Source organism: Cheilinus undulatus, linkage group 6 (assembly GCF_018320785.1).
Source record: "Cheilinus undulatus linkage group 6, ASM1832078v1, whole genome shotgun sequence".
Classification (NCBI taxonomy): domain Eukaryota; kingdom Metazoa; phylum Chordata; class Actinopteri; order Labriformes; family Labridae; genus Cheilinus; species Cheilinus undulatus.
The window spans coordinates 6,468,448-6,486,518 of NC_054870.1; the positions used below are offsets into that span (position 1 = coordinate 6,468,448).

General features: G+C 42.2%; 1 protein-coding gene across 3 annotated transcripts in view; it reads right to left on the reverse strand.

Annotated features, from left to right (window-relative positions):
* LOC121511494 (cullin-9) overlaps positions 1-18,071 on the reverse strand; it is a 58,609-nt gene that overhangs the window by 17,956 nt on the left and 22,582 nt on the right. The window contains exons 11-31 of one of the 3 annotated variants that reach the window (XM_041790221.1): positions 16,085-16,275; positions 14,711-14,907; positions 14,398-14,570; positions 12,978-13,066; positions 12,791-12,896; positions 12,491-12,718; positions 12,247-12,337; positions 11,528-11,699; positions 11,208-11,313; positions 8,523-8,618; positions 8,254-8,429; positions 7,884-8,017; positions 7,600-7,785; positions 5,368-5,394; positions 3,370-3,506; positions 3,024-3,206; positions 2,719-2,876; positions 2,332-2,530; positions 1,717-1,888; positions 967-1,112; positions 756-882 (exon numbers count right to left, since the gene is read on the reverse strand). In XM_041790221.1, the coding sequence (XP_041646155.1) occupies positions 756-882; positions 967-1,112; positions 1,717-1,888; positions 2,332-2,530; positions 2,719-2,876; positions 3,024-3,206; positions 3,370-3,506; positions 5,368-5,394; positions 7,600-7,785; positions 7,884-8,017; positions 8,254-8,429; positions 8,523-8,618; positions 11,208-11,313; positions 11,528-11,699; positions 12,247-12,337; positions 12,491-12,718; positions 12,791-12,896; positions 12,978-13,066; positions 14,398-14,570; positions 14,711-14,907; positions 16,085-16,275 (3,094 nt within the window). Of the gene's footprint in view, positions 1-755; positions 883-966; positions 1,113-1,716; positions 1,889-2,331; positions 2,531-2,718; positions 2,877-3,023; positions 3,207-3,369; positions 3,507-5,367; positions 5,398-7,599; positions 7,786-7,883; positions 8,018-8,253; positions 8,430-8,522; positions 8,619-11,207; positions 11,314-11,527; positions 11,700-12,246; positions 12,338-12,490; positions 12,719-12,790; positions 12,897-12,977; positions 13,067-14,397; positions 14,571-14,710; positions 14,908-16,084; positions 16,276-18,071 lie in introns of all 3 variants that reach the window. The other 2 variants (XM_041790219.1, XM_041790222.1) reach the window with 2 other exon arrangements.

Below are 18,071 nucleotides of genomic sequence, written 5' to 3' on the forward strand. Positions count from 1 at the left end.
GCAAGATGCCATCCTTTAAAGCTTAAAAACATTCCAACCTTGCCTTTGATAATGCCATCCTTTCATCTTTAGAAAGACGTCATCCTTTGTTGCTTAAGAACATTTAATCCTTGCCTTTGGTGATGGCATTTTTTAGTAGTGTTTAGAAAATGTCATCTTCTGAAGCTTAAAAACATTCCACTTTATCTGTTGATGGTGACATTCTTTCATAGTTTTGAGAAATATACCATTATATAAAGCTTAAAAACATTCCATCCTTTCCTTTGACGATGAAATTTTTAATTTGTCTTTAGAAAGATGTCATCAATTGAAGCTTAAAAACATTCCACCCTTGCCTTTGATCACAGTATCAATTTGATAGTATTTAGAGAGAATGTCAAAGCTTAAAACCATTCAAACCTTGCCTTTTGTAAAGAAGCCAGTCTAGGGCCCCAGCTGTCATTCCAATCATACTAGTAACGTCATTTTTTTTTTAATCCAAATAATGTATCAGCCTGTCCTGTAACAATAGGTTTACAACAACACGAGGGAAAAAAGCTGTCAAAGAGGCACTACTAGCCTCTTAGCTTGTGGCTAACTGGCACCCATTCATTCTCAAGAGGAGGGACAGTGGGTTCTGATATCAGGTAGGCACTGTAAACAGCTTGGAGGATGGACAAAAGGACTAAAGTGATTCCAGCTGGTATCTGAATGACTAAAACCGGATTGTTAATTTATGGTATGAACAGGATCTGTGCGAGTTTACTGTGTCTGACCCTGGCTGGGCTCGTTGGGATGGCTGCAGATCAGCGGTCCTCCCTCACTGATGAGCGGCAGCAGAGCGTGCAGCAGGACGGGAGCAGACAGGGCGGTGGCCTGCAGCAGAGCCTCCACTTGAACTTCCTGCACAGATGCACAGACGGTAACAGTTACTCTCAGGGAAGTGAACGTACAGGAAGGATAGATGTTTGCTTCGGTGTATGTTACCTCTTGACTGTTAAACTGCAGAAGGATGAACATCTGCAGCGTGGAGACGTGCAGCTTCCAGCAGCCAAACTGGAGCTCAGCATGACCGAGCCACGTCCACTGCAGCCGGCGAGGCTTGGAGTGACTCAGACCGTACATGGACTGACCTGAAACCCAGATTTTTACATCAGATATACAAATATGCATGTATGCATCACAGGGATAGGCTCTTTAGAGCACAAGGTTAAGCCAAGATGATTAAGAATATAAGAGTTAAGGCTTTCTTATGACCAAAATATGACAAGGGAGATCAACATTTAAAATTAAGTTAGGATGAACACTGTCCAGGTTCAGAACAGACTTTTTCAAAGATATAAATATTGTCTATAGTCATATTTGACCCAATTCTTATATGTAATGCTGGCCTAACACCACTATTCCAAGTGACATTTATTCTCACAGTATCTAAATTTTACCTGCTTAGGGCTCTCAATCAAAACAATAAGACCCCAGCATGCTCCTCTTAAAGGGGCAACGCACAATGAAATCTCTGGAGAATGATGTCACCACTATTGCCAAGTACCTCATACAACCAGAGTTCAAAAATCTGAAATATCCCTTTAAAAACAGCCTGGTTCACTCAAAGGGTTCCCAGAATGCTTTGCTAGTAGTGTGCAGCAAAAACCAGGACAGCTACTACGCGTGATGCATGTTGACCACTGGTTGTTTACTTTTCACTCTAGGATACAATGAGTTCAAAATGGTACTTACTGTGGGTGTAGAACTGTGTAAACTGGTTCAGGTAGGAACAGAGCTCAGATGGAAAATGTTTGGAAGGTTCATCCAGAAAGCAGAGAGATGAGACAGCCCAACACCTTGGAGATAAAACCAGAACCTGGACCTCGGCCTCCTCGTCTGACTCCGCCCACTCCTCCTCCATCATCTACGGCAACAACATAAGGACAAATGGCATCTATTAAAATTAAACATTCAACGATTCTGAGCAAAGAACTCCCTTTATGGAGACCTGCTGGGTCTCACCATGTCTGTAGTTTACATCCCACACATCAGGTAGTCATATATGGACTGAGATCTGGCATTAAAGTAAATCTGACTAGCTGTTTCATCATCTGCAGTTGTTTTTTTATCTGACAGCAGAGACACACAACATGTCTGTAGCCATTAGAGACTAGCAGTAACCAGTGCTACCAACCAGACCAATCTCAGGGCTGGGGGTCTGCGTTGTTTGGACTTTTAGTTAAATTTTTGAGCGGTGAATGTTATGTAGTGCCAGCACATAGACTGAACACAGAGTTATAAATCAGACTTTAAATATCAGTTTTAAACCAAAATCATCTCATGGATATTCTAAAAAGTTTTGTTGACCTGGTCGTGCTCCTGCAGGCAGCGGTCCAGCTGCTGGAGGCGGTACAGGTGAAACTCCTGCTGCAGCTCTGCAGACTCGCTCAGGTTCTTCATCATCTGCTGTGGGAAACGACTCAGGAAGCAGCTGCCGATCTGGTCTATCACTGCGCTCTCCAACCACACATTCCCCTGAGCCAGCAGCCTGTCGCCAAGGTAGTACCTGGACAGAGAGAGACAGGGTCAGTCCCCTTCTGCATCCTGTTTAATATGCATGCCTATGATACTGCTGTGTGACAGGCTGATTAAATATTTGTGGTAATGAGCTGCTGAGGAGGTCTCCCAAATAAAGTGGTGAGTGAGTGTCTGTCGAGTATTATTGCAGCTGTGTTGGGGTAGTAACATTCATACCTGTAAAAGTGCTCAAAGGTGTTGGCGAGCTCCAGGCCCGACAGGAAGAGCATTGGCTCCAGAAACTGCTGCAGCCGCTCCAACGTCTGAACACTACCGCTCGCCACTCCGCTGGCCTGGATCATCTGATCAATGTACTGAGCAAAACGCTCGCTCACCTGAAAGACACAAAAACAGATCGGTCAGGTCCATTAAAGCACTACTCACACAGGTGAAGAATTACCTGTGGACCTCTATGTGGGCTCAAATACGGTCGGTGGAACTTTCATTTTCATTAGCAGATTAAAGCAGGTGTGAGGACTCACGTGCATGGCCTTGAGGATGGAGAGCTGCAGCAGAGCAGCAGAGAAGCCGTGTCGGAGGGCCAGGACGAAGGCAGTCTGCTGACCAAACAGCTCCTCCATGGCGTTCCTCAGACGCAGGTACAGAGTCCGGTATCGCTCCACAAAGTCAGGCAGACTGCAGCTTGACTCCAGAAACTTCTTCACCTGAAGGGGGGGGGGGGGGGGGCAAGTTTAAGTTTCTACCAAACTGCCATGATTTATTCTGAGAGCTCTGAGATACATTTGACTAAAAGCATGATTTTGAACTTTTCAACAGATTAATTGTGACAAAGACAAAATAGCCTGGGTTTAGGTGATTGTGTCTTACTTGGCGCTGCACTACTCCTTGCCAACAGAGGGCGATGCCTGCGATGCTGCTGTTACTCTTCACTTTGGGTTTGGCAGAGGAGGATGAGGAGGAAGAAGAGGCCACGGTGTTGTCTTTGTTTTTACCCTCTTTACCATCTGTAAGACACAATTAGACGGTTGAATCTGTGAACAAAGGTAGGTGTCTAAAAACTAGATCAGAACATGGAACAGAAATGAAACAGCAGCCAAAAACTTAAAGGTAAAGCACAGCTTCTGTTCTTCTTTTCCATCTGGAAAGAAACAGCATCAGTGTCATGACTCAAATGGGAACAGGAAGTCTGAGTCAAAATAAGAGCAGTCCAAATTGAAAGAAAAAGATGGGGTGTAAACGCATCCTGGATGACGTCACGGTTGGTTGAAGGAAGCTGAATGTTAAGAGTTTGTTCAGATGAGGAGGAGGAAGTGTCAGCTGGCGCCCCCTGCTGGCTGAGTTCAATTCAAAAATCCCTTTTACATGGTAGCTGTCAACGGCTCGGTATCACTAATGACTTAATCTTGCAGATCTCCTACTACAGGTCTAGACAAATGATGTGAGACCAGAGTCTAGAAGAGTCTAGGACTGATCTAAGAGGCTAGCTGAGCCACTTTAACCGCTGTTCTGCCTTGTTTGGTCATAAAGCTGCTTTTACTAGATACACTACGATACCACTAGGATAATAAAGCTTCTGGGGTACTGGTTAGACTGGACTGACAACTGGGGGCCTGGACTGGCCAGCATGCAAAAGGTAGAGGTGGAATGTCTTCTCAACATCTACAGATGACATCATCTTTAAGGGCAAGGATGGAATGTTTGGTCAACTTTAAAGAATGCCAGCTTATTTAAATGCAAGGATGGAATGATTTACATATCAACTTCAGAGGACAGCATCATCTTTGAATTCAAGGATGGAATGTCTTAAAAATGTCAAAGAATGGCAGCATCTTTAAAGGCAAGGATGGAATGTATAAACTTTAAAGGATACCAGCCTTTTAAAGGAAAGGATGGAATGTTTTACAGACTCTACAGGATTGCATTAACTTTTGAAAGGCAAGAATGGAATGTTTAATAAGCTTTAAAAGAAGACATTCTTCAAAGGCAATGATCTAAAGTTTCATAAACATCAAAGAATGACATCATATTTAAAGGTAAGGATTGAATGTCTGTTAAACTTTGAGGAGTGCCAGTATTTTTAAAGGCAAGGATGTAATGTCTTATAAATGTCAATGGATGGAATCATCTTTAAAAGCAAGGATGGAATGTTTTAATGACTCCATAGGATTACATTGGCTTCTGAAATGCAAGAATGGAAAGTTTAATAAGCCTCGAAGGAAGACATCCTTCAAAGGCAAGGATGGACTGTTTCAGAAACATTAAAGAACGACATCATCTGTAAAGGTAATGATGGATTGATTCAAAAACTTGAAAGGATGATATTTTCAAAGTTAGAGGACGGAATGTTGGTGAAGCTGGGGATGTTGGGACCTTCTCCTCCATTTTTGCCAAAAAGTAGGCCATAGTGGCAATTTAAGGAAAGGTGGGAGTAACTGGCAAGGAGCGAGGGTTTCCCTCCAGTCTTGTTTTAGCGGTATGTGTGTATATATATATATATATATATATATATATAAAATACAACTACAGCCTTCCTCTGCTGAAAATAATTAGTAACATGCTGATAAAGTAGTCCCAAAAATGTGTTCCATTTCCTCATGCTGGTTTGATAAAACTACAGTAAACAGCTGTCTTTAAAAAAAGACTGGACCTCTTTTGATCAACTTTAGATATCTGAGGAGTTTCTACAAACCCCAGAGGAGTCAGCTCACAGTTTTGTTGATTCTTCTTTGTCTACTAATAAGAGGCAGGTTCTACAGAGCAGGGGTGTGTTGATAACTTCCTGTCCTCATCTGGACATGTATGAAATGTGACAGAGCAAAGTAAACAAAACAGCCTCCATACTTGGCTGTGGTGGCTGTTACTTACTCTTCAGCTCTTTGCTTCGGTTGAGACCTTCTGAAACAAAAAAGACTCTTTAAACATTTAGCATTTCCTTTAATCATCTATATTATTGATGAAAAAGATTTCCCTGGTTTTAATCAAAGAACAACCATATATAAATGTGCCATTGCCCTTCATCGTCTAAACACTTCCCTGTCTATCTGGTATTTATTTATGACAACTGTAGGACTAATGCAAACTTTTGTGTGCCAAGTCGTTTGAGTGCACAACTACCATATGTCCATATTATACCTGGTAGATTTGCTCAGCCACCATGTTATAGCTAGTGGATGTGCTCAACCAATGATGTTAAGTCTAGTAGATGTGCTTAACTACCAAATTATACCTAAGATGCGATCAACTACAGTGTTATGGCTAGCAGATGTGCTGCTCAACTATTGTATTATTACTGGTAGATGGGCTCAACTACTGTATTAAATCTATTAGATGTTCTCAACTACCAAATTATAGCTAAGATGTGATCAACTACTGTTTTCTGGCTAGCACACGTGGTCAACTACAGTGTTATAGCTAGTAGATGTGCTCAACTATTATATAATTGCTAGTACAGGAGCTGACATTATGCATTAAAGCTAGTATATGTGCTCAACTACCAAATTACAAATAGTAGATGTGCTCAATGATTGTATTATAGCTTGCAGATGTCTTCAACTACTGTATTACAGCTAGTAGATGCACTCAACGATCGTATTATAGCTTATAGATGTGCTCAACTACCTTATAATTGCTAGTAGCAGTGCTCAACAACAGTATCATAGCTAGCAGATGTGCTGAACTACCATATTATACCTAAAAGATGTGCTCAACTACCATATTATAGCTAGTAGATGTGCTCACAGTAGTATTAAAGCAAAAATATGTGCTCAAGGATTGTATTAAAGCTAATAGATGTGCTCAAATACTATTTTATACCTTATAAATGTGCTCAACTACCGTATTATACCTAATAGATGTGCTCAACTATTGTATTACAGCTAGTAGATGTGCTCAACTACTGTATTATACTGAATACATGTGCTCAAATACCGTATTATAGCTAAAAGATGTACTCAACTACTGTACTATAGCTAGTAGATGTGCTCAACTACCAAATTATACCTAATCGATATGCTAAACTACTGTATTATAGCTAGTGGATGTGCTCAACTACCGTATTATAGCTAAAAGATGTGCTCAACTGCTGTATTATAGCTAGTAGATGCGTTCAACTACTGTACTATAACCAGTAGATGTGCTCAACTACCGTATTATAGGTAGAATATGAGCTCAACTACTGAAATATAGGTAGTAGAGTTGCTCATGTTATAGGTAAATATGAGTTCAGTTAATACATACAGTTAAAATTGATGGTACTAAGAGTGACACAGCTGTACTGACACTGCATGCAAAGGACAGTTTCAACTTTTCTGAGATGACTAAAAATAGACTGCTGTTTATATCCCAGGGGAACTTACATTCAGGATTTTATTGTAAATGTGCGTGTTAACTTACTGATTGTAGCAACAAACCATTAGATTTATTTTTTTTCTACTTCTAGAAGGACCGAAAACCAGGACTAGGTCCAGGTCACTGTAAAACAATCACTGACAGAAAGTCTGACATCCTTCTCCCATCCAACATCATATAAAGTATACAGAGCATTCAACAGTAAAATGTGGAAGGAAGTTTCCCAGGTTTCTTACACACTTTTAAAAATGACATTTAAGACTTCAAAAAATCTGAAGTGAAAAAAATCAATGCAACTTTCTGCATGGAAAATGCTTAAATATAAAAAGGTATGGGGATTTTCTCAGTTCACCAGACCAGAGCTGAATGTTCTGATTTAATGTTCTGTTAGTTTGATGTAAAACTGTATTGGACAAAGAAGATTTTTGGTCACCAGTGTCCAAATGTTATGATATCTCGAATATGTAATGACTCTATTTCATAGGTATACAGTACAGCTTCTATTCTGCGGTAGTTTCATACAAAGTGCTGAAACATTGATGTTCCTGTAGGCTACATACTTTGCTAAGATAGTGTTGAAAATAATTTAAAGGAAGATTTCAGAAATTCTTGGGTGTATTTTCATTTTCCAGGTATAGTTTTAGTCTTTTATCTCTTCATTTTCAGGGCTGGAACAGTGATGACGTTCAGTTTAAACTCCAAAGAGGGATATAAATCACAAATAAACCACAGCAGGTTTGAGAGACTCACTCGATTTGACAGGGGGTTTGAGCTCCTCGTTGTCCACCTGACTCGTGTCAACGTGGACCAGCAGGTGTGTAAGGCGTCTCACTCTTGAATTAAAGATAGCTGCCCGGCTCTTACAGCGGCGGGCTGACTCAGCGTTATCCAGGTATTCGCTGAGCAGCCAGGACAGAGGGCTGGACGTGGAGGATTCTGGGTACAGGAAACAGGGGCATGGCAAAATTTCAGTCAGTCCTGATAAACTGTCTGTCAGTGTGATACAGTGTGCGTTGGTGTGTATTGGTGTGTACCTGAAAGTGTGATGCTGTGGACAATGGGTGTGATCAGAGCCTCCCAGCATGTTCGACCAAGAGCTTCAGCTGCCTCGGCGTCGGGCAGGAAGCGATCAGCAAACATTTGCTCATGTCTCAGAGCGCTGTTCAGTCTAAAAATAACACAAAAACACAAATAAACGATTTATTTTGATAAAACTTAATAGAATTTTTATGGTTAGGATGAATGATATGACCAGTGAGAACTGATATCTAGACTGACTGATCATTACAAGACTGCACTAGTATCAGTACTATCAAAGCTATGCTAACAGTATTATTTTCAAAGCTTCTGTATGATGCAGCCTTGTTGGCCCACAGAAGTGTTAACAGTCTGAGGTTTACTTACTTGTTGAAGAGCTGCAGCAGCTGCGTCTTGTCCTCCATCACTTCCTGACACCAGGTGTGGGCCTTGGTGCTGTAGAACAGGTACGTCCGACAGCACAGCTGCTCCTTGAAAACCGGCCAGAACGTCGGTTTTGGACCCAGAACCTCAAAACCGTGAACCCGTGTATCGATGCCGCCCTGTGGAGAGAGAGGAGGGCTCTGGGGTCAGCAGATAGAGGGGTGGGTCTTGGTGCCTGATAACCACAAACAGGACTAATCTTAGAGTCTTACCTGCTGACATCTCTTAATCCTGATCTGGATGATAGACCAGAACCTTGTCATGTTCTCCAGTAGAACCACGCGGCTGGCTGATGGAGTCACGTTTACCTGCAAAAATGCACAGAACATATCGTAAAAGCCCTAAAAAAGACCACCTCAGGCTATAATAATAGTTTCCCTCTCATAAATCCTTACAGTTTTTCCCTTTATGAGCTCATTTAAAGGAAAAAAACTTTTCTGTTAATAACATTTCAGCTTTACTATAATAATGAAAACTGTCAAACTCTTTTCCTCATGTCAGAGAAAATTCTTAGAAGTCGTTGTGGCTGTGCTAAGTTAAATTATAGCACTAGTAACTCCTTCTTTACTAGAGGGCTTTATAAACAGGACTAGACATTAATGCCTGCCAACCAGTCAAATATAGGTGGATTAAGCCATGGATAGAATGGTAGTGCAGTGACTCCCATTTACCCCTACAGTGGCTGAATTTATGGGGGATACATCCTTGGTTTTATTCAAACTGGGCTAAACTGTTCCTGCCTGTGAAACTTCCTTTCCTCTCTGAAATCTTGGAGAAAGATGTTTGCAGTCATTTTTAAACACGAGGCGTCCTTGAGGCATTCCAATCAGGAACGTCTTAAGGATGCACAGCACTGAAACGGCACTTTTAAAAGGATTTTAATAATATTTCATTAATTACTGATTTTAGCTTTTCTTATGCTATTAGATCTCACTTTGCTTTTGACACTGTAGACCAATGTTTTCTGGTCTACAATGTTTTCTGGTGGCCCACTTTTTAGAAGGTACAAGCCATGGTGACCCAACGACTTAGTTTTCCATTTCTTATCGGTCATCCAGTCTGCCTTTTGCACCGTCCTCGGCTGGTTGGTTGAGCTGATGGCCAGTGCTAGCTTGGATAGCATTAATTCTGGACTTGTTCTGGTCCTGACCTGGCTCTTTCCATTGTATGAGCCTGGAAGAAGCCACTGGACCTCTGTCACATAGGCAGTCTTTGCATACCCAGCCTTGTCTGCTCTGAAACAATTGTGTTTTTTTTTTTTTTTTCTCCAATATGCCAAGTATCCATTACTGTGACCTTAGCTTTAATGCCATCTAGTGGCCGTTTTGTGTTTTATGACGGTGGTGAGCATGAGTGCTATAAGGAGGAGGTCCCCCATGTGACAAACAAGGGTACTGCAGCCTTAAATACTGTAGTAAAATAATTCTGAAAAGTCGTTTGGAGCTCCCAAAAAATCCCCTGACCCACCTGTGGCTTCTGACTCAGACTGTGGGAATGAGCGTGTGGACCACAAGATTTTAATCTCTAGCCCAGAGACCTGGGTTGGGATCAAGGGTACTGCTCTAGAATGGTCTAGGTCTTACCTGGCTGACAGGATTTTTCTGTCAGCCTTGGTGATGCCACTTCCTCCTCAGTCCCTGTTCCATGAGCAGTCCCATACTCCATACTTGCTCCTACTCTTTTTTTCTTTGTACTGCTCCCCCTGAGGTCCTTTTGAAGAAAGCATGGCATTGCGTTCCGTTTTTACGCTTATGACACACAGCTTTATTTGCCTCTGAGGATTAAAGTTTCAAACCCTTTTGTAAACCCCTCTTGAATTGTCTCAGAGACATTAAAGCTAAAGTGGCTTTAACTTTTCTCAGGCTCAACCTGAGAAAAAACTTAAGTTGTTGTTTTTGGACCCCATGGAGGCTGTACCCGTCCTGATATGGACCTGTCCCCTCTGGAGCCTTTTCTTAAACTAGCACATGCACTTTCTGTTTCTTCAACAGCAGAGGAAGTCAGTTGTGAAAGCCAGCTTCAGCTGTAACCGAAGATTAAGTGATTTTTATCCTTTTTGAGAAGGTTATGCATGCTCTTATCACTACATGTCTTGATTATTGTAAAGTACTTTATTGTGGTGCTAGCCATGCTTCTCTTAAATGTTTACAACTCCTACAGAAGCCACCAGTCTTTTAACATAAATATGCTTGTAACATAAATACAAGCATATTTCCCTTGTCTTAGTCTCACTTCACTGGCTTCCTGTGCATTTCAGGATTGATCTCATTTATTATCCACTTACAGTGTTTTAAAAAGTCAGAAAGATAGGAAGGAGCCTGTAAAAGATCTTTATTTCATTGCTGACAGCCAGATCCAACAATCAGCTGCTTCTGACTGTCCCCAGGCCAAAGTTGAAGCTTGAGGTGGCCAAGCCTTTGCAGCCAACTTCAGTTGTTTTAAAATGTGCTTTATTATTAAACATGAATAGGTAAGGAGGGGTCGATTCTCCCCATATTAACAGCAAGGTGCAGGATTTGGGATTTGTGCCTGCTATTTATTAGAGCACAAACTCTGTTGGTCAAATTGTGTTTTCTCCAGGCTCGGCTGGAAAATAAGCTCTAAGCTTGAGGTACAGTGGAAAGGATTGGAGATCTAGTTCAGGTAAATACTGGCATGTCAGAGTCCACCGTTATCATATATATTCTTATTCCAGCAAGAACACTGTGGCTATTGAAAATTCAGAGTGGCTAGTGACTTTGAAAACTACTCTGCACAGTGTCTGGTGCATAAATCAGTTAATGTTGACCCGTTTATGAATGTTGACACTGGAGTTTTTAGTCCATTTTCACTTCTTCCTGTCTGGCGTCAGAGCACAAACCGACACCGCTGTTATCACGTATCGGTAGAGGACTCACCGTGTTTAGTTCTGTGTTGATGTTGGTGGGCTCGTCTCCTCCCAGGACCAGGATCCGGGCCGGCATGTAGCTCGAGTCCTCGCTGGCCACAAGGATGGCCAGTTGTCTAAAAAAATGGTAAAGTGTATTTTTATGCTGCTTTTCATTCCTGGATCATAATTTCTGTTTTCCTCTTAAATCGACACATCTGGAACCCTCCTGAAGATGATAACACGTGTAAAGATCTCAACAGAAGCATCAGGATGTATGATGACTTCCTGTTGATGTTACAGAATCAGTAACTAGGCGAGAACAGTGGAGCTAGGATAGATCACGCCTACCTGATGATGACTCCTTTGTGCATGTAGATGTTGATGAAGTGTGAGCCGGTGCAGCCGTTGGACTCCCAGTACGTTTTAGGATTCTTATCGGTCAGTTTGTTAGCTCGATGGTGATTGGATGAAACCTCCACCTTCTCCCAGCACTTATCCTCCTTCAGCTCCACACTGGAACCTGAGCACAGCACCAGTAACACCAGTTATTCCTCATGCACTGACAGCACATCTTTTTTACTTCTGTACACCAAAGCTGTGCCATAGTGGCACTGGTGGAGCTTTGCAATACAAGACATGTAACTGCAGGACCTGGGGATCAATCCTGCCACTTCGACCTACTACACCTTGATATTGAAAATATTCTAAAACAGTAAATTAAATTGTAAATGGCACAGTTCATATTTGCTTTCTTGACAGATTTTGTGCTCTGCAATGGAAACGCTGCGCTGTTAATCTTTTCTCCATGCCATTAAAAATGCATAACCTTAAAGACTGTTCTTTGTATAAAATATTAGCTGTGAGAAGAGTGCTTTATAACTTGAAAGCAACTAATAAAGTCATCTTTCATTATTATATTAAAAAAATAGAGGGCCAGAAGATTACAATGATGAATTTTGTCCCTTAAAATGGCACACAATGAAAAAGTCTGGCTCAACCTCTGCTTCAGATGCTGTCACATATCAGGATCAGGAAAACTAACGACATAAAGTCTGGTTCAAACAGACCTTGGCAGAGATTCCTGAGGAACACGTCAAAGAAGGGGATGTTGATTGGTTGATGGCTACGGCGGTGCTCCTCAATCTGACCCAGCACCATCTGAGAGGAAATAGAAAGTAGATACAGTGAGAAACTCGCAGCCTATAGAGAGGCTGATTCAGTTTAGTAAAGAGAAGCCATGACAAAAAGGGGCAGGATCTTAAATGATAAATTTTCTTTGTCTCTATATGCTCCTCCCTGGCCCCTGCTCACCTGGATACATCCTGCCAGGACGCTGGTGGTCATCTTCTTGTAGAGGCTGGCGTACTTCTCACAGTCGGTGATGAGATCTCTCAGCTCGGTGACCGGCAGCAGGTTGGTGCTGTGTTTGTCCAGAGCTTTGACCAGAGCTTCTTTAGTCCCCAGACGACACATCACCACCGCGTAGTCTTTGTTCAGAGATGCCAGCCGATACAGGAAGTGGATGAACTGCTGGACCACCTAAACAACCAATCACAGAGCATTAACATCCCAAACCAGGTGGGTTTGTTCTACCGTATCCTAGATTCTTACCTCTCTGTCATTGATGAAGGCCGTCATGGAGGACAGGCAGGGCTCGATGCTGTCGTGCCACGGCAGCATGTCTTCCTCGTAGTTGTCCAGGAACTTGTTCAGGATCCTGCAGGATCAAGCAGTCAATCAGAGAGGCTGGACAGCAATAACTAGAGGTCAAAGGTCACATGCTGTGGTGGGTTCAAACCTGAGAATGGAGACCTGGACGGCCCGGTCAGCTCGGTGCTGCTCCATCAGACGGACTAGATCCTGGTATGTGTCACGGCTGTGAGTCACCTGAACAAACAACCATTACCTGTTAGTAAAAGGTAGTCATTGTTTGTTTGACTCCATTTCTAAAAATAGTTGCATGAAGTGTGTATATGCATGTGCTCTGCTCTCTGTGCTTGTTCTGACCTCTTTCTTCTATACTGTGGTTATCAAACGTGAGTTAAACAGTATTAAAAACTGGATAATGCTAAGTGCATTACTGGTATTTTAGAATAATAGGAACAAAACAGTCAGAAAAGCCAAGTTTCTGAAAAGCATCGAATCTTTCCATTAGCTTTTGAAACAGGAGAATTGGAGGTCTGAGGCTGTCCACTTACTAGTCAATCTAGGATGGTGTTAATCTGTAGAATGTGGATTTTATCCATAAAGTTGTAAAAATCAGGGCACAGAGGGTTTCATTATGTTTCAATCAAAGTTACACAACTTCTTTAGACAGGTGTGATGGCATCAGTGTCATTAATTAGCATTTATTTCTTAATCCCATTTTTCAAACCCTGTGATTAATCGATAGACATTAATCAAATATTTAGACAGCACCAGCCAGAGCATAAACAAGTGTGCAGACTGACGTCAGACCTGGTGATGTTCATCTGGATCTCACTTCTGATTAAAACTAAATGTCAAAACAAACGCTGAAAAACTAAATATTACCTCTTCTGACAATAAGAAAAAAATTTGAGCAACAAAATTTAAGACTAAATGGTCTTGCATTAAAGCCATTGTAATACTACTAAAAGCCTTAATTATTGTTAAATTGACCCATCAACTGTAAATTCTTTTGAATACCCTGCTTCACATCTATGCTGCAGCTCAGAAGATGACATTGGTCTCGGCTGTGCAGTTACAACCGTTTTTAAAGGGACTAAGCATTAGTCGCCTCTGCAACTCTACTCAGACTCCAGCTTGTATTTATAAAAAGACCATTTATCGAATAGATTTGGATGATTGCTGCTATGCATTTAGAAAGTGTGAACAAACTGGAGGAAGAAGTTCTGTTGTTTTGATAGCGTCACTGCTGATACGACTATCTGTTTAAGGTGCAAGTAGACCCCAGCTCAGAGCTAACCCCGCCCACTTCAGACTTTTGAAAAATGCACAAAAAATGGGCAGTTTGGTACTGAGAGGAGGGAGGGGAAAAGGACGGGGTTTTCCAGATGAGGCGGGGGTGACAGTGATGTCCCCTTGCCAGAAAGTGACACAGTCCCCCAGTACTGCTGCCTCAGAGCGATCTTAGATGTGACTTTTGGTCCATATTCTCTTGTCTTACCGACTGCTACAGCTATATCTTGGTGAAATGTTTGGAGGATTTGATAACAGACTGTGGATTTGTTGTGTACCTGGCAGCGTTTCTCCTCCAGCTGTGACGCGTCGTCACACAGTAGCTGTGAAGTGTCGTCACACAGCAGCTGCTCCAGAGTCTGGATCACCTCTTTGGTGGCAGTCAGCTCCTTCAGACTGACCACCAACATCTGCAGCTCCGTGTCCTTAAAGTCCAGCTGCTCTCGACACTCTGAAAACGGGACAAAACTTGTGTTCACACTGATGGAGCAGACTTTGGCTCAGATGAACTCAGATCTGGGCTCAGGTCTCTAATGAGAAACCACAATAGTCCTGTATCAAGCTCATCTCTGATCAGAATTTTTAGATTACCTTTGCTGTCCAGCTTGTGCACCATGGAGATGTGGTTGAGGGCGATGATGGCCAGCATGGTCTCTGCTCTGGACAGAGTCAGACACTTCTTAAGGACTGCTGTGACGTCAGAGGCCACCAGCTGCTCTGCCAGACTCTTATGGTTGGAGATGAGCATGATGATGACGAGCAGGCCGTTCCGCACCGACAGCATGCAGCTACAGAGAGGATCAGGGATCGGGATTAGACCATCAGAGGCTAAAAACATGAACCAACAGTAGTAACAGCGTCCCATAGTCAGCTTGAGACCATCAACTGTGAATATATATAATACTGTACAATGAAGAGGGCTTTAAGTCCAATCTACCGTGGCCAAAAAGGCCTTTGGAAAGTGGGTGGAACAGGTGAGGAGCAAGGGGTTCCCTCTTGCCTCCTGCCAACTATGGCCAATTATTTCGCAAAAATGGGGAAAATAGGGAAAAGGCCCAAACATTCCCGGCTCTGCCTTTGATGATGTCATCCTATAAAGCTTACAAAATACTCCATCCTTGCATGAGAAGCCAAGAAGCCACCCATTAAAGCCTATAAAAACATTCCGTCCTCTTTCTTAAAGATCATTACTTCTTTTAAAGCCCACAAAACATTTCACCCTTCCCTTTGAAGATGACATCATCCTTTAAAGCCGATAAAAACATTTTGTCCCCTACTTCTGAAAAAGGATTCCATCCTTGCCTTAGAAGACAAAATGTCTTCCATAAAAGCCTACACAACATCTGAGCCTCTGCCTTTGATGATGATGTCAGCCTTGATGGTCTAAATAATATCCTGTCCTCTACTTTGAAAGACAATGTCATCCTTTAAAGCCTGAACATTCTATCCTTGGCTTTGAAGCCAAGATATCATCAACTCAAGCCTATAAAACATTCCATTCACGCCTTTTATGGCAACAACCTTTCCCTTATGTTTGAATGTCTTCCATACTGAAGAGGTCTTGAGTCTAATCTACCGTGGCCAAAGAAGCCCTATGGAAAATTTTAAAAATGGAGGTAAAAGAAACCCCAACATCTCCAGCTTCACAAACATTCTATCCCCTCCCTCTGATGATGTCATCCTTTAAAGGCTATAAAACATTCCATCCATCCTTTTTGCCTTTAGGCCAGTCTTGGTCCCGCCATCTATCACTGGTTAAACCAGCACTGCCAATATTAGCCACATTCGTAACTCATATCTTTATAGTTTGTTGAGAAACTGACACTGTGATCCTGTTTTTAAAAAAATTCAACAGTTCTCCAAACGTTTTAACGTGTGCTGACTGGATGTGATTAAATCTGCATTTAACCTGATCTGAAATAATTCTCCTCAGAGCACCCTCAGGTAAGACACGTTGTAACTCACCCTTTGGTTTTGAGCATGAGATCAATAGCAGCAGGGATGGCTCCCAGAAGGCCTTTGGAGCCCTCAGGCGTGGCTGAGCCGATGCTGGCAAAGATCTCCAACATCATCTGGGTGCCGGACTCGGAGAGAGGGAGGCTGCTGCCAACGCTGCGGAGGTCGTGTTTACTGGCTCCGGTGATCACCTTCAGAGTCTGACAAACAACAACAACACAGGTGTGCTTCCTTTGGTACATCTTTATACAATAACAGCATCTATTAAGTCATGGGTTTCGTTTCACTTCAAATGAAGAAAAAAATGAGAATTTACAAGTTCAGGACTCATATTCTCATCTTAAACACCACAAAACAGGAGTCAGTTTACAGTCCATAATAAAAATGAAGACTTCCTGTTTCTACTTCTTGTTGGCAAATCTTTTAAGTTTGAAATACTCCATCTAAACTGAAGTGAAGCCGAGGTCAGACTACACATTTTAAGCTTGAATACTAGGACTGAAAGCTGCATTGAACAGGCCCTTGCACTCCAGCGCATTTTAGGTATTAGTGCATGCCAGGATCACGGCAAAAAAAAGTGCAAAATGTTCTTAAGCAGTGATATATAGATCAGTCACAGAGGCGTTAAACAGTTTTGCTATATAATTGCAAGAAACAATGGATTTCATGGTCTGATGATCTGCCATGGCCACACCCTTTGAGTTCTGTAAATAAGCTCTAAAAGCTTTACTGGCAGAGGTCTCTTCTAGCAGTAGTCCATATTTAAAGCAGATCTGATGAACCGCCTTAGAGGTCCTTGAAGGACCCCTGGTAAGTGTAACTAGGTTCTATATGATAGACATCCTGTTTATGTGGCAATGTGAGTCCTAGAGACTTTTTTTGTAGGTCTTGTCGCAATACATATGCCCACCAAACTTCATGTTTCTATATTCATCCTGCTGCAGGGCATGAATTTTTAAAACTGTTGCACGTGGTGCCACTGAAACCTCTTAGTGACACCAACTGACAAAAATTACACTACACATCTCAGTTACTCACTGGGAATTTTTCTGCCAGGTTTCAAGTCTGTGCAGTATTTTAAGCACCTGGAAAGACAACTTCCTGTTTGATGGCGAACAAAAATTTGCCATGGAAGCAGCACAGACTTTTGTAAATATGTCTTTTTGCTTTACTTCTTCATAGGAGTGAGGATTCAACAGTGTTAGTCACATTCCTTAAGCAGCTGCCTGAAGTTGTTATCATCGATACTGTACGGCTCACGTCTTTACAAATAAGGCATGAAATGTCCTGCTTATGATCTCTTGATACTGTTTAGAAGTTGTGGAAAATTTCCACACAACATCCTTCAGTGCTGGTAGGGAGGGAACAGACTAGCCCTGTGGGCCTAACTGTTGTTCCTAAACTCATATTTCCACATACAGCGACCGTGCCGCGACCGATCGGGGTATCGTACTACGGAGCACATCACTCCCTCTTAGTCTATCAGAGCAGTTCCACAGCTGGCGCTCCAGACTGGCAGCGACAGGTCCCTGAATCCCCACTTCGTTCGAGATATGCTGCAGGTCTATCAAACTGCATCAATACCCGTCAATCAGAAAGCTCCAAAGAGGAAGTTGCGAGAAGTAGAATAGAATATCCAGTTCTTTCAAAATACAATACAACGCACGGACTCCAGGTCGCAAATCATCACTCTATCAACATTACGTCTCATCCTGCAGCAAGAGCAAAGGGTCACCAAGTGGTCAGTGGGTAACAGAGCTACAACGGTGCCATTGACAAGGAAAAGTTAACTTTTGAGGACATTTATCCAAAGAATTTTACATAGAACCACAGATCCTTTAAGCAAACATTAGCCTTTTAACTTCCTAATGTACTCACTCAATGGAGGATGATGAATTAAGCCCAAAAGGTAAAATAGTCTGCTGTTGACATACTATTCCTGTGTGAACTTGCAGTTCTCCCGTGATCTCTTCCCGCTGATCAGGGCTTGCGTGCT